At 40.7% G+C, this 15,447-nt stretch overlaps 1 protein-coding gene across 3 annotated transcripts in view; it reads right to left on the reverse strand.

The window, feature by feature from the left end:
- Window positions 1-11,871: 11,871 nt before the first annotated feature.
- The window catches only part of KDM6A (lysine demethylase 6A), a 606,821-nt gene continuing 603,245 nt past the window's right edge, over window positions 11,872-15,447 (reverse strand). For 2 of the 3 annotated variants that reach the window (XM_030202242.1, XM_030202240.1), the window contains one exon: window positions 11,872-12,713. In XM_030202242.1, coding sequence (XP_030058102.1) covers window positions 12,606-12,713 — 108 coding nt within the window. In that variant the 3' untranslated portion in view covers window positions 11,872-12,605. Of the gene's footprint in view, window positions 12,880-15,447 lie in introns of all 3 variants that reach the window. The other variant, XM_030202241.1, reaches the window with a different exon arrangement.

Genomic DNA, 15,447 nt, shown 5'->3' on the forward strand with positions numbered 1-15,447 from the left:
CTCCATCCCTACCCCATTCCCCTTAGGTTGTCCCCGCCCTGTCCCCGTTCCATCCCCATGGGCCCCGTCTTCATCTGCAGAAGCCTTGAACAATTATGATTTTATATTTAAATCATTTTATTAAAGTATAAAAAGAAACAATATGCTGTGCAACTATTGTGTATAAATTACAAATAGAAAACAATAATAACAGCAAGCAACTATAATAACCCTCCTCACTACCACCCTCTACCCTTCCAAACCCAACAATAGCTGATTTCCACTACCCCAAGGAATCCTAAACCACCCCGTTAAAATGTCCAGGGGTACAAAATACAACCCATTCTGTATGCCCTAGAGGGGAGAAATATGCCCTATGAAGCATTGTTATGATTTCTTAATCTGTGGATGAATAAGAAGTCATCAACAATCTCAGGATTCAGTCCAGCTCTCTTGTCTTCCACAGTCCTTCCTGCAACAGAAGATGTCTTCTTAGAAGATGTGCTGGTAGCAGGATGTACAGGATCCATCATTCAAATTTTGCTGGTTGTGGCCAGCATGTTTGCTTCTTCTTCCAATATCGTTGTCTGCATCACTCAAACATAAATAACAGTCCAGTTCATTAACAGGCTTCAAAGTAGAAAATGACACAGGGACAAAGTTTGTCCCTGTCCTCATGGGCTCTGTCCCCCATCCCTGCCCCGTTCTCGCCCCATCCCCACAAGCTCTGTCCCCGTTCCCATCCCCGCGGTTACTGCAGGTCCCCGTCGCTTTGTCATTCTCTAATGTGAAGCTGCCTCTATTGTGGCTGAGCAGGACTTAAACTGTGCTGTAAAATAGGGAGAAAGATTCTAGAACTCTTTCTGTATGTCTTGGAAAGCTTGAAAGGAGGGAGAAACAGTGTGAGTTTAACTCTCTGTGCAGTGACTGATAAAGTGTCTCCTGGGCATAAAAGGAACACTGGAGGGAATCAGAGATGACTTCCCCTTACTCTCGCAGTGGTCACTGACCCCTTCCCAACCTCCCAAAATGTAATTAAAAACATTACTTACCAGCCTCTATGCCAGCCTTAGATGTAATATTCAGGTCCATTAGAACAGCATGCAGATCCCTGGAGTAGTGTATTGGTGGGTGCATACCTCCCCCTACCTGTTACACTTGTGGTGGAAACTGCAAGCCCTTCAAATCTCACCAGAAACCCACTGTAACACCCATAAGGGCTATTGCAACAGTGTGCAGTTTTGGGTAGGTTTTGGGGGGCTCAGCAGACAAGGTAAGAGAGCAGCAGTGAGATGTGTACCTGGAAAGATTAACTTGAAGTCTACTGCAGTGCCCCCCATGGTGCCCCATCGCTCTCCTTGGATGTCTGTGTGGCTAGTCTACTAATAATGCTGACTCCTCCTACATCCCAATGGCTTGATTTTGTGCATTTTTCACTTGGACATTGTTTTTTGAAAATGGACCGAAATGATAAATGCGCAGAGCACAAAAACATCTAGCAAATATCCATTTTAGAAAGAAAAAGTTAGATGTTTTTCTGTTTTGAAAATGGCTATATTTAGCAAAATGTCCAAAGGTGAACTTGGACGCAGTGGCATAGCTAGGTGGGGCCACGGGGGGCCTGGGCTCCCCCCCAAATTTCATCTAGGCCCCTGGTTTTGCTTGCGGGGGTCCCCAACCCCCTTGTCCAACGCTGGTCTCTGGTGCTGCCGCATTCCCTACCTTGCTCTCTCTTCCTCCTCATGTCTATGCTCAGTTTTACTTAAAGGAGCGCATAGGATGTGAGGAGGAAGAGAGAGCTGGGCAGGGAACCGGCATTGGAGGCATCAACTGGTGGTGGTTTGCGACTCCCGCCAACCAAGGTATTTGTTGCTGTGGGGTGCAGCAGGGCAGTGGGGGGAACGGCGAGGCGGTGGGTGGGCAGACTAAAATGTGTCCCCCCCACCTCAGGCTCTCGCCCCCTCCCACTGCGAGGTCTGGCTATGTCCCTTGGACATCATATCAAAAATGCCTTTCCATGATTATTGGAACTTCCTGCTTATATGCTGAAATCAGTACAGGCGGCACAAAACATGCACATGGTATTGCTTATTCAACCCAAAGACAAAACCTAAGGGTGGTTAAACAATTTGGTATGTTCTGTTATTTTGGTTAGTGGAAAGTCAGGTGGGCTTATAGGGAGGAAGGATTCTTGGGGTATGTTCTATTTAAAGTTTTTATTGTGCCACATTGGACAGTTCACTGTTTTTTCTTCTTCTGTATGAAGCTTATCAACCAACATGTTGTGCTTTGAATAAAGGTGAAGTTTAGTAGAAATAACGGACTGCCTATGTGTGGTCCATCTGTAAAAAGTCAAAAGTTGTTCCAGTTGGATAGGCAGTGCCTTAAAGGGGAGGACAAAAAAATATATATATACTAGTAAAAAAGGCCCGTTTCTGTGAGCCATGAAACGGGCGCTAGCAAGGTTTACCTGCGGCAGCGTCGGGAGGGCGCAGGACGGCAGCGTGGGGAGGGTGCAGGCGGGTACTTTTGTTTTTGCGGGTGGCAGCTTCGGGTTCCCGGCGGCTCAGGTGTTTGGACGGCACTGCGTCGGGAAGGCGCAGGACGGCAGCGTGGGGAGGGTGCAGGCGGGTACTTTTGTTTTTGCGGGTGGCAGCTTCGGGTTCCCGGCGGCTCAAGTGTTTGGACGGCACTGCGTCGGGAAGGCGCAGGACGGCAGCGTGGGGAGGGTGCAGGCGGGTATTTTTGTTTTTGCGGGCAGCAGCTTCGGGTTCCCGGCAGCTCAGGTGTTCGGACGGCACTCCTCCCCCTGCATAGCTGGGTGTTTGTCGCTGTGCGTCGAGTGGGGGGGTGGAGGCCCTGCGTAGTCCGCTGTTTCTCGCAGTGCGTCGGGGGGGGGGAGCATCGGAGGGTGGTGGAACTGGCGATTGGCTGTGTCATAGCCCCGCCCTCCACATCACGTTGTGACGCGAGGGCGGGGCATACACTCATGGGATCTTGCAACTACAAATTTGCATTTAGAATGTTGGGGTTGTGAATTATGTGTGGATGGGGCGTGGCTGAGGGCGGGTCTATGAGTGAGAGTGAGTGGTGCTGACAGCCTAGACTACAGGGCTTCAGTGTTTCCCTGCCACACAGTGAGGTTCTGAACGTTGGAGGTGAGAATTATTTTATATATATTTTTTTTACTTGACAGCTTTTTCAATTATTTGAAAACTTCCCATATGTAGATATAAATATCATGAAATAAAAGCTAAATATCACTAAAACAGCTTCAAAATGTATTGTAGCTATTAGAAACAGCATATTTTGTGCTCATTTTTCTACAGTTTTCTACAGTAATACATGGCCAAATTTCAGTGAGGACATTCTATTTGCTGATGAGTTCCTCTTAACTGCTGTTGTAATCTGCCTTGGGAAGCCTGGTTTTATAAAGATTGGAAGTAAAATTAAACTTTCTTTTTATTGGGGCACATGGAAGCACATCTTCACCTCATCTCTTTTATACAAATGGATTATTCTGTTTTGAGCATGTTTCAGGGACAAGTGGTTTTTCTTAAGTTAAAATAGTAAAAATAAATATTTTCTTTCATGCAGATCTCATTTGTGTAAACATAACTAAATGGCCTACAACTCCCTAATGCAGTCCATTGGTTTTCTTATATTTTGGCCTTATAATGATTTCTACTGTGCCAAAACCAGAAATACAGTGAGACAGAATAATAGATTATTATGGAACCCGACTTTGCTTGGGATGTGTGATATAAATGCAAAAAAAAAAAAAAAAATCCTTTATCCTCCACCTTTTAAAACGCTGCCTACCCACTGGATAGTGATAGCACAAAGAAAGCAAGTTTGGTGCAGTGAAGACTAACTCAAAATAACCTGTTCCTTAGCTGGGCCCTAGTAATACTCTATTGAAAATGCAACCATACCATGGCCTTTGTGGTTATGTTCCAGTAATAAGTTAAAAGATTAACTGGACATCTTGAAAGGATTATATAAACTTTGGCTGCATGACTAGGGACACAAACATACACTTATTCAATACCACAATTCCACATGTACAGCCACAAAACAACCTTTTAGGGTGGAGTGTTCACAATAAGCTCCTTGTATTATCGACCAGATAGAAGTGAGTTTTCAGTTTATAAGTCATCACAAGAACAAAACATAAGAAAACCAATGGACTTCATTAGGGGCTTATAGTCCATTTAATTATGTTTGCACGAAACAAAATATTTTATTTTGACTTATAAAACCACTTGCCCCTGAAACATGTTCAAAAGTAGAATAATCCATTTGTGTATCTAAAAGGTAAACTTCAAAACAGATGAAGATGGTATTCCATGTGCCTCAACGAAAGGAGAGTTTAATTCTACTTCCATTTAATTTCAATATATTCCATCATGCTTATAACACCAGGCTTCCCAAGGCAGATTACAACAGTTAAGATGAACTCATCAGAAACAGGATATGCTCACTGAAATTTGTCCATCTGTATTGTATAGGACAGTGTAGAAAAAGAAGCACAAAATACAGAGTATCACTGCTGTTTCTACCAGCTACAATAATTTTTGAAGCTGTTTTAGTGATACTCCATTGTTATTTCATGATATATGGGATGCTTTCAAATACATTAAAAAGCTGCCCAATAAGTTAAAAAACAAACACTTTTGCCCTCTACCTGTTAAGGCATTGCCTATCCAACTGAAACAGCTTTAGACTTGTTACAGATTGGCCATGCATAGGTAGTCCCTTATTTCTAATAATCTTTTGCTATTTTTTTTGGGGTGTGCTAAACTGCAGCAAGCACCGACTACTGATGGAAAGCTCCGCCTACTGGCTTCAGCTCATACAATGGACTAGATAGGCTCATTTCATCTCCTGTTTTATCAAACCTCCATGGGAGTGTGCGTTCTGCTTGCGCTACATGGAGCTGCCTCTTGAAGAGATCAGCAACTGACATGTGGGTGGAGCTTGCTCCTATGCCCAGCTGGAACAGAGAAGGACAAAGTAAACTGTAGCCCTGATCAAGGAGGTTGGAACAGGAGACAAAAAGGGGCATAATCGAACATGAACGCCTATCTCCATGGGCGTCTATGTCCGAAAACAGGCATGTGAAGAGGTGGGACAGACCGTATTATCGAAAAAGATGGGCGTCCATCTTTCGTTTCGAAAATATGGTTTGGACGGACCAAATGGCATGGATTTGGTCCCTTCTGAGATGGGCGGTTTTTTTTTTTTTTGCGATAATGGAAACTAAAAACGCCCAGCTCAGAAACGTTCCAATCCAAGCCATTTGGTCGTGGGAGGGACAAATGTACAAGACTACCATAGCTCTTAGGGGTGAAGGGGGCAACTACATGTGGGTACAGTGGGTTTTAGAGGCCTCCCATTTACCACCACAAGTGTTATAGGTGGGGGGGGGGGGGGGATATGGGCCTGGGTCTGCCTGCCTGAAGTGCACTGCAGTACCCACTAAAGGTGCTCTAGGGACAGGACTTGTTGCTGGTGTATAACCTTGGCACAGCAGTTCACACCTGAAGACTAATCTCGCTGAAAACATACTTTATTTGAATAAGCACGTTTACTCACAGTTAACTGCAGATCAGAGGTTGTGCCCCACTGGCAACGAGTCGCACTGGTAGTGAGGTGAGCAGTAGTTCCGAGCTGGCAGAATGGTGTACAATGGCCTCTTTCAGCAACATTCAAGGGAAGAACTAAGTGCTGTAACGTGGCTAACACATGAAAAGGATCTAAAAGTGTCTTACACAAATGGCCACTACCTCATGGACTACCGGAAACAAAACAGGGCACACTCTGACCCAGTAAGCAGAAGGGAAAGCACCATGGGAGTAGAGCCTACCAACTACCAACATCGTGAGCATTTAACACAAGCTAGTGGAATCACGGAGCCCAATACCCTACACCCACAATGCATTGCTGATGTGACTCTGCAGTGCTCTTAACAGAAAAGGTGTCACATTCACCCGAGACCCACATCAGAACCAGGGAAAGGCTGTCAGAGGATAGAACACATTCTGCTGTCATGGAGGTGGGTACGGCATTTGAGGCTGGCAAAAAAGTTTGTAAAGTGTTTTTTGTTTTGGTGGGAGGGGGTTAGTGACCACCAGGGGAGTCAGGGGAGGTGATCCCCGATTCCCTCTGGTGGTCATCTGGTCAGTTGGGGCACATTTTTGGGACTTGGACCTGAAAAAAAAGGTTCCAAATAAAGTGGACCAAATTCTCGTCAAAAACGCCCTTCTCGTTTCGATTATCAGCTAGGCGCCCATCTCTCCTCGGCCGATAACCACGCCCTAGTCCCGCCTTCGTCACGCCCCCGTGATCTTTGTTCGTCTGTGTGACGGACTGCAGTTGAGGACGTCAAAAATCGGGTTTTGATTATACCGATTTGGGAGCCCATGGGAAACGGACGCCCATCTCCCGATTTGGGTCGAAATATGGGCGTCTTTCTCTTTCAACAATAAGCTGGCAAGTGAACTTATCTAGTCCATTGTATGAGTTGAAGGCAGTAGGTGGAGCTTGCCGCAGTTTTAGTACAATCAAAACAATAGCAAACACTATTGAAAACAATAGCAAAAGATGAGTAAAAATAAGGAAATGCCTACACGTGGTCTATCTGTAACAAGTATAAAGCTGTTTCAATTGGATAAGCAGTGCCTTAAAAGGTGAAGAAAAGTTTTTAAATTTCTGTTACTTATTGGACAGGAAGAGAGCACCTGAAAGGAAGAGCACCTAGGGATGTCATGTTTGAGGATATCTGCCACCACTTTTAAAGCTTCTCGAAGGGACTGTGGTTTGCTGATTTCGGAGACACTAGGTGAACAGCCACTGCAAAATCAATGCACTGATGCTGGTGCAGATTGCAGCCATGCCAAAAACAAAACAAATAAACTGCATAAACATGACAAAACATCCCTCTCTACTGCTTATAGCTTTTCTAAGAGAAAAAGGTTAAATCAAAGTGGTCCTGATGCAGAGAAAAGACTTATAACTGTATTCAATTCTATCTCAGCAAAAATGTTGATTGTTGTGCTATGTGAAAGAAAAGAACTGAGGCGGCACTGTGCAATGACCCAGAAGTGGAACAAGTTCAGGCAGTTTTACAGAGCCTTGTTTACTTTCACTCTGACCTGGGCTATGTACAATGAAATCACATATCCGAGGGGAATATATCCTGCTTGCCCTTTGAGAAACAACAGAAAAAGTTCAGTTTCGATTAGCTCAAATGGGAAATTATATCACTTAAGGAGACTCTAAATAAATATAAATTATAAGCACCTTAGGTGTTCTCTCTCTGTGTACGTACATATGTTATATCTACATCCGTGTGTGAGAGTAAAAGGAAGTGAGGCAAGGAAAGCAAGGATTCCAAGAGGTCAATATGGGACTTTTAATATGATAACTAAATCCAACACACCAATGACTCAACATGGCTGTGTTTCAGTGTGTGAGCCTGCTTCAGGGGTCAAAGTCCCTATGGAGTATTTTGGTACAATGTGGTCCTGTATGTGTGTTGAGATGCATGTATCCAACTGAGCAATACAGCGAGAAAAATAAAGCTCTGAGCACTCTTAACTGCAGGAAAAACCACTCAGAGCCTCATTTTTCTTGCTGTACTGCACAGTTGGATACAATCATTTCAACACACATATACAGGAAGGAAAGGGAAAAAGAGGGTATGCAACTTTCTTTAAATTAGTCACCTTACTAACTCTTCTTACTTATCTATATGTTCCATCCTATACCCTACACTGTCAATTAAAATGTTCTATTATGTATTGTGTTGACATTGTAAGTAGTATACTATGCCATACTTTGTATTGTTACTTGAATATTTTTACTGCTGTGATTGTCTATTGCTCATGTTAGATTTATTCTTATTGTAGACTGCCTTGAGTGAATTCCTTCAAAAAAAGGCGGTATATAAATTCTAATAAATAATAAAAATCCAGAATCAGGAGAGAGGGAGACAATTTACTTGTACCCCTCCTTCCCTTCTCTCTCACACTCTATATCCTCTTTAATCACCTTGCCTCCAAGTCCTCTCACTCTCTTCACACTCCCTCTGATCCCTTCCTCTTACTTGTGCCCCCCCCCCCCCATCCACTCGCTCACTCTCTATCCCTTTAGTTTCTCATGTTGCACTGCCTCCTTCACCACCATCAGACAAGTTCTCCCTTGACTCCTCCCATTCCTGGACAAGATTGAGGTCTACAAAAGCCCGAGTGGTGTAGAACGAGTAGAAATAAAATCAATTTTTTTTACTCATTCCAGAAGTACAAATACTATGGGACACTCAAGGAAGTTACATGAAAATACTTTTAAAACAAATAGGAAACATTTTTTTCATTCAACACACAGTTAAGCTCTGGAACTCTTTGCTAGAGGATGTGATAACAGCAGTTAGCGTATCTAGGTTTAAAAAAGGTTTGGACAAATTCCTGGAGGAAAAGTCCATACTCTGCTATTGAGACAGATATGGGGAAGCAACTTCTTTGCCCTGGGATTTATAGCTTGGAATGTTCAAACAGCAAAAAGAAGCACAAGGAGTCTTCAAAATCAGAACATAATTTCTTTAACCATATAACTTGAACATCAGTTCTTCCCTTGGTGACCCAACATGGGCTGTGTTTTGGTGCACAGTGCCTGTGTCAGGGGTCTACATTAGACATAGATAGCAATACAAATCAAACATATAATACAAAATAAAAATTGAATCAAACAAAAACTGGAAGTATGTTCATAATGAAACCTCTGAGTCTATTGAAAATAATAATAATTAAAACATGCATGTTGAAATAAGTGGAATATATAAGACATACAATGTGAACATAGTAAGTGAATCAATGCTGCATTGGTTACCATTTGAGGAAAATAATTTTTGAAAATAAGCCTCGTCTAAGCCTAAACATTTGTCTTTCAAATTTATTAAATATACCAGCAGGACATTACTAACATACAGATGTTGAGCATTTAATTTTGGAGGGCTTTCAAATCATAACCATGATATATACAGTGTGCAGGATTTCTACTTTTTTCAAAACTGTGATCAATGCAGTTTGTATCTTTCTTTACCATGCCACATTTTTTAGTGGCAAGACACTCAGCTGTTTCTCACACAGCAAGTAGTGTAGTGTGTATCAATATCACTTTAGGAGTGGAGCCAATCATGGCATCTTTCAGAAGTATGATGTGGAGTTCTTTTCCTCAAACAGTAATCAATGTAGTATCGATTCCTTTACTGTGCCATTCTCAGACCAGAGCCAATTTTGGTATGTTTTGTAGACAATTTTGGTATAAAATAACCATCAATAAAAAGTGTTTTTTGGAAATAACTATCAATGTAGAGGTTCCACAAAGAGTTTTTCAATTAGATGAGTGTTCAGTTTTGGCATAAACACTACCATTAACAATACGTTTTTTTGAAAATAACATGAGAAAGGTTCTATTATCAGTTATTTAACATATATATTAATATATATATATATATATTGATGACTATTTATTATTTTTTTTATTTTTCACACTATTATTTTTTTTTAACCCCAAGACAATTCATCTAACTTGTGCTTCTTAGATGTCAACTTATTTGGTGAGTTTGGCAAACTTACCCAACGTTCACCACATCACATATATATTTGTTTTTAACCTTTGTATAATACATTATAATATATACACTTTGTTCACAAATTTATTTCAACCACAATAAGAATGATTTATTAACATCACTTGTGAATAACACACACTCTGTCCACCACTTTTGATATGCTCACATTGTACGTCTTATATATTCCACTTATTTCAATATGCATGTTTTCTTTATTATTATTAATACTTTCAATAGATGCTATTAGAGGTTTCATTGTGAACATACCTTCAGTTTTTATGTTTGATTCAATTTTTCTTTTATGTTTGATTTGTATTGTTATCTATGTCTAATGGAGACCCTTGACGCAGGCGCTGTGTGCCGAAACACGGCCGTGTTGGGTCACCAAGGGAAGAATTGATGTTCAAGTCATATGATTAAAGAAATTGTGTCCCAATTTTGAAGGCTCATTGTGCATCTTTTTGCGTTTGGACTTTGTTCTGTACTTTGGACCCTCTCTCTGCTATTCTTTAGTATGGAATGTTGCCACGATTTGGGTTTCTACCAGGTACTTGTGACCTGGCTTGGCTACTGTTTGGAAAACAGTATAATGGGCCAAATGGACCATTAGTCTGACCCAGTATGGCTACTCTTATGTTCATAAGAACCCCACCACTCTCTTGGCCAGAGATGGAAGCTACAGCCATTGGCAAGCTGTCATTTCAGGTTGCAACCACATCCTCTGCTTCTGAGCTTCAAATTATGACAATCTGGTCTGGAAAAGGGGATGGAGGATGTGGCTTGAGGTGTCGCTAGAATGATTCCCACTGTGAGGGAGACACAGTAACTGCTGACATAACTGATGCTCCAGCCCTTAATTTCCAACAATTCCATGGGGAATGCAGAATTCCACAGGAAGGACTGGATTTTGCAGGCCTTCCCACTTTGTGGGAGTCTGGGGGTAACCATACATGCACATGGTATGGTTTTGAAAAAAATAATAATTAAAAAAAAAAGGAATGTGATTTTTTTTTTTACACTACAGATGTTTAAAATTTTTTGACCCACAGATCTTGAACACATTTGAATTGGCTAAGTGAGCTTTCGTGGAGTATCATTCTGTTTTATTTGAAACACTTCCCCTCATGACTGATATTTTTTCTCTCTAAATCTGAGAATATTTTTTATGTAAAACTTCAGTTCCTCCTCAATTGAATTCATCAATGGGAGACCACTAAGAAAAACTGTTAAGCAATTGTTAGTTAATATATGATAAGTTTCACATGTCATTTTACTGATTTTAGCTATTCAACAGCAACATGTAATGTATCTCCCAATAGCAGTTTCTCTTTCATGTTTCATGGTTTACCTGCAGTTACAGAGAGTCACATAACTGTTTTCAGATTGAAATGTTTTTTTTTAAAATTGTAGAACATTTCCTCTTCCACCCCTAAGAACGAATTGATATACTCTGAAAGAATGATTGTTTTATTATTTTGTGGAATATACGTTTGTTTTGATTATAAAGGAATCCTATAAATTAACTGTTCTTTGCAGTTAAGGGGTCCTTTTACTAACCTGAGGGAAAAAGGGCCCTGTGCTGGTGGCGGGGCCATTTTCCCCCGCACGCCAGGGTCCTTTTTCCAGCAGCCAGTAACCCTCCCCCCCAAATGGCTATGCGGTGAGGAGCCCTTACCGCCACTGGCGATAAGGGGTCCGGAGATGCCACACTGCCGGGTAACTACCGTGCTAGCCATTTCTGGGAGTTTTCTTTTTTCCCCCTGGAAATGGTGCACGCTCGGGGCGGGACTACCGCCAGCGGCTGTGTTGGGCTGGCGGTAGTTTTGAAAGAGCGAGTGGTAAGCCCACAACAGCCGCGGTCCCAAAAAAGTGAGCGGTAAGCCCGTGTTGGGCTTACCGCCACTCTGTAAAAGGGTCCTTAAGTTAGCAGAATGTCTTATAAAACCAAATTAGAAAACTGGTCACCCAGTTTTCATTTTTGCTACATATTGGCAGGCAATGTTTACCTTTTGCTAAAGCAAATGCTGTTTACCAATAAGACAGTGAGAACATTAAAGGTCTTGGAAAGACACTATATATTTTTTAAATCAATTTTATAAGCAATACTTTACAGTAGACACCTCAAATCTACTATAGATAAGAAACTTAAATGAGTTAAAAATGTAGGCTCTACAATTATGTACACATTTATATACATATATATACACACACACAAGTGTATATATAAATATTTATATGTAGTCAGTATATGAAAAAAATGAACAAGACTGGTAGCTGTACATAAATTCTTGTTAAAACTCAAACAATAGAAAACTCTTTAAACATTAAACAATTTTAATAAAAGTTTCTGTACAATGCTAAGCAGTTTTATTTACATATAGAAAATGTAATAGGAGTAGTGTTTGAAATGACAAAACTCCTTAAAATTTCAATGGCAGGTAATCTGGAAAAAAATAACAGCATTCCATTCACAAATATTTTCAAGCAATAAATATGTATTTATAAATAGTGTAAATTTACATCAAGATTAGAAACAAAAATCACAAATCTGAAGTTTATTCCTTAGTCTATGTGCAACCCATTTATCTTTGTGACTTGGCTGTTAATTTTTATTTTTTAAAAATTTTATTTTATAAAGGAAACCAAAATTTTAACCATCATGGCTTCAAAAAACGAGACAGAAATGAAACTAAAACTGTAAAAAATTTATCACCTAACTTTTCACATTAAAAAAAATGTTGCCCAAAGAGACTTATAATTCCTACCTACTTTACAAAGAAATGACCAGCTAAGCTAGTACTCTTTCCAGGAGAAATTCTGAAGGGGGGAAATGGATCAAACATGATTCATCAGCCCAGAAACAGAGATACAAAAGAGGTGGTTTTCAAGTCAGTAGTCTGTATAATCTTGCCAGTTTTTTCAGATATATACAAAACGTGGGATTATATATATATATATTTTTTAAGAACAGCTGGATCAGCTTCATTTATGGTTAAGTCCTGGAGATAGAGCAGTGATCTCTCCTGTCCAGTTGGTTGACACTCCGCACTGGGAAGGTTGCATAGACACAGCTTTCAGCCAGCAGCCTTACGGGATTTAGCTACAAAAACAGAAGAACAGAAACCCCCTTAAAAAAAAAAAAAAAAAAAAGACATTAAAGGAAAAAATAGTGGTGCAGAATTGGGTCACTTCCTGAATATCAGAAAAAGTTCTCAATTACTGTCCATGGAACAATGTCAAGATGAGGATGGCGGTGATGGAGGAGCCTAAAAACAAAACAAAAATACAAAAATAAAATTTTCTTTGGTGCTAGAAATCAGTATTTAAGATCACTATGGGGTTCATTTTCAAAGCACTTAGTTACAAAGTTACACATAGAGGCATATTTTCAAAGCACATAGACAAAAAAGTTCTATAATAACCTATGGAACTTTGGAAGTCTGAGGGGTCCTTTTACTAAGGTGCGCCAAAAAAATGGCCTGCTCTGGTGTAGATGCATGTATTGGACGGGCACAGATCCATTTTTCAGCGGGCCTCCAAAAAGGCCTTTTTTTTGGACGAAAATGGACTTCTGGCAAAATAAAAACTGGTGCACGTCCATTTTGGGCTTGAGAGCTTACCACCACCCACTGACCTAGCAGTAAAGTCTCACGCGTTAACCGGGCGGTAATGGTCTATGTGTGCACAATGCCGATTACTGCCTGGTTAGTGTCGCGCACAAAAATGAAATTACCGCCTGGGCCACACGGTAGCTGGGCGGTAGTTCAAAACTGATGTGCTTAGGACGCTCATACATGCCTACGTGGCTTAGTAAAAGGGCCCCTAAGTGCTTTGAAAATACACCTCCACGTGTAGCAAAGTACAGGAAAACTTGCATTCTCATTTATGTAGGATTTATGTACAGACCTGACTTCTTATACTTTCTTTACTTCAGATTCAGATTGATTTAACTTATTTTCTGCCATGTCTTCCCCCCTCCCCCCAAAAAAATCATTTTGCTCTTCCTGCCATTTCCCCTTCTCAAGAAATTATGCCGAGTTTCACTGGCTGGCAGGATCTACACCACAGGAAATGACATTCATCTTCTATTCTCTGCTAGGCCTGTGTGTATCAACTCTTGACACAACCAGACCAAAACAGCCAAAAAAGAATATAGCCTGAGCCATGTAGCTTACCCATTTTGCTCTTATTTTATTATACTCTGATGCAATAAAATATTGCTTTCCTTAATTTGGAATTCTCTGTGGACAGCAGGATAAATTAGACACAAGTGGATACTTTTATCCAAGACACGTAAGCTCTCTGAGAGCTCAGAATTAGTTTTAGAAGCAGCTCTTCAACATGGGTTGTATTTCTGGCTTGTTACTACCTCTGTATTAGTACCTCAGTTCATACGTAGCTTAGAACACAACAGTGGTTCTGGACCTACTGACCAGCTTCAATAAAAATGTTTAAGAGATTTGCAAATGGTGTCTGTTTATGCAAATCATTTTCATGCACATTCACTGGCTAGTGGCTCGACCAACATACTGATATCCAGGGTTCATATTTTGATGACATTCATCCTGACTTTGGGCAACTCACTTCACCGACCATTGTATCTGGTACAAAAGTAAAATAAATCCTTTGGGGTTACGGAAATAGCTAAGAGAAACTTGCCTTCAGCTATCAAAAAGGTGCAAGCTAATTAATATACAGATATCCTGAAATTCTACATGCCTGCATTTGTCCTGAGGACTGGGTGAAGGATCATTGGCTTAAAAGGTGAGACCGTGTGCTCAATTTATCTTACTCTCTATACTGAATGCACATTACAGATAAGCAACTTCACCTTCTCTGTTGAAAAGCATGATCTTGTCAGCATATGGTTGCTACGGATCACCTGATGAAATTTAATATGGACAAATGCAAAGTGATGCACATTGGGAAGAACAATCCACATCATAGTTACCTGATGCTAGGGTCCATCTTGGGGGTCAGCACCCAAGAAAAAGATCTAGGTGTCAATGTAGACAATACACTAAAATCATCAGCCCAGTGTGTGGCGGAGGACAAAAAGGAAAACATGATTAAAGGAATTATTAGGAAAGGGACGGTAAATAAGACCGAGAATACTATGCCTCCATCGCTCCATGGTGCAATCTCACCTAGATTATTGCATTCAGTTCTGGTTGCTGTATTTAAAAAAAAAAACATAGTGGAATTAGAAAAGGTTCAAAGAAGAGCGACCAAAATGATAATGGAGATGGAACACCTCTCATATGAGGAAAGGCTAAAGAGGTTAGGGCTCTTCAGCTTGGAAAATATGGCTGAGGGGAAATAAGATTGAGGTTTACAAAATCCTAAGTGGTGTAGAATGAGAAGTGAACTGATTTTTTTTACTCTTTTGAAAAGTACAAAGACTAGTTGACACTCCATGACTTTTCTTGGTAATACTTTTAAAACAAACAGGAGTAAATATTTTTCACTCAATGATTAGTTAAGCTCTGGAACTCTTTTGCCAGAGGATATGGTAACAGTGGACCTTTACTTTATTTAAGGGCTAATCAAACATTCCGTGGCTGCAACCTCATTACTGCAGCCACAGAAAGCATGCAACCTCCAGAGGTCTGGGCTGACATCTCTACGACCTACTCAGGTCACAACTTCAAATGAAGGTTTAAGTCAATTTGTTAAGTACCACTTTATTTTCAGTTGTAAGGCCAGTTTTCTATTGTTCTTTTAAAAAGGACAAATACTACTACTATTACTTATTTCTATGGCTCTACTAGATATATGCAGTGCTGAACACAAGCAAGAAAACGCCAAGACTATTTTAGTTACAAGGTATAGAG

Source organism: Microcaecilia unicolor, chromosome 4, assembly GCF_901765095.1.
Source record: "Microcaecilia unicolor chromosome 4, aMicUni1.1, whole genome shotgun sequence".
NCBI classification, from domain to species: Eukaryota; Metazoa; Chordata; class Amphibia; order Gymnophiona; family Siphonopidae; genus Microcaecilia; species Microcaecilia unicolor.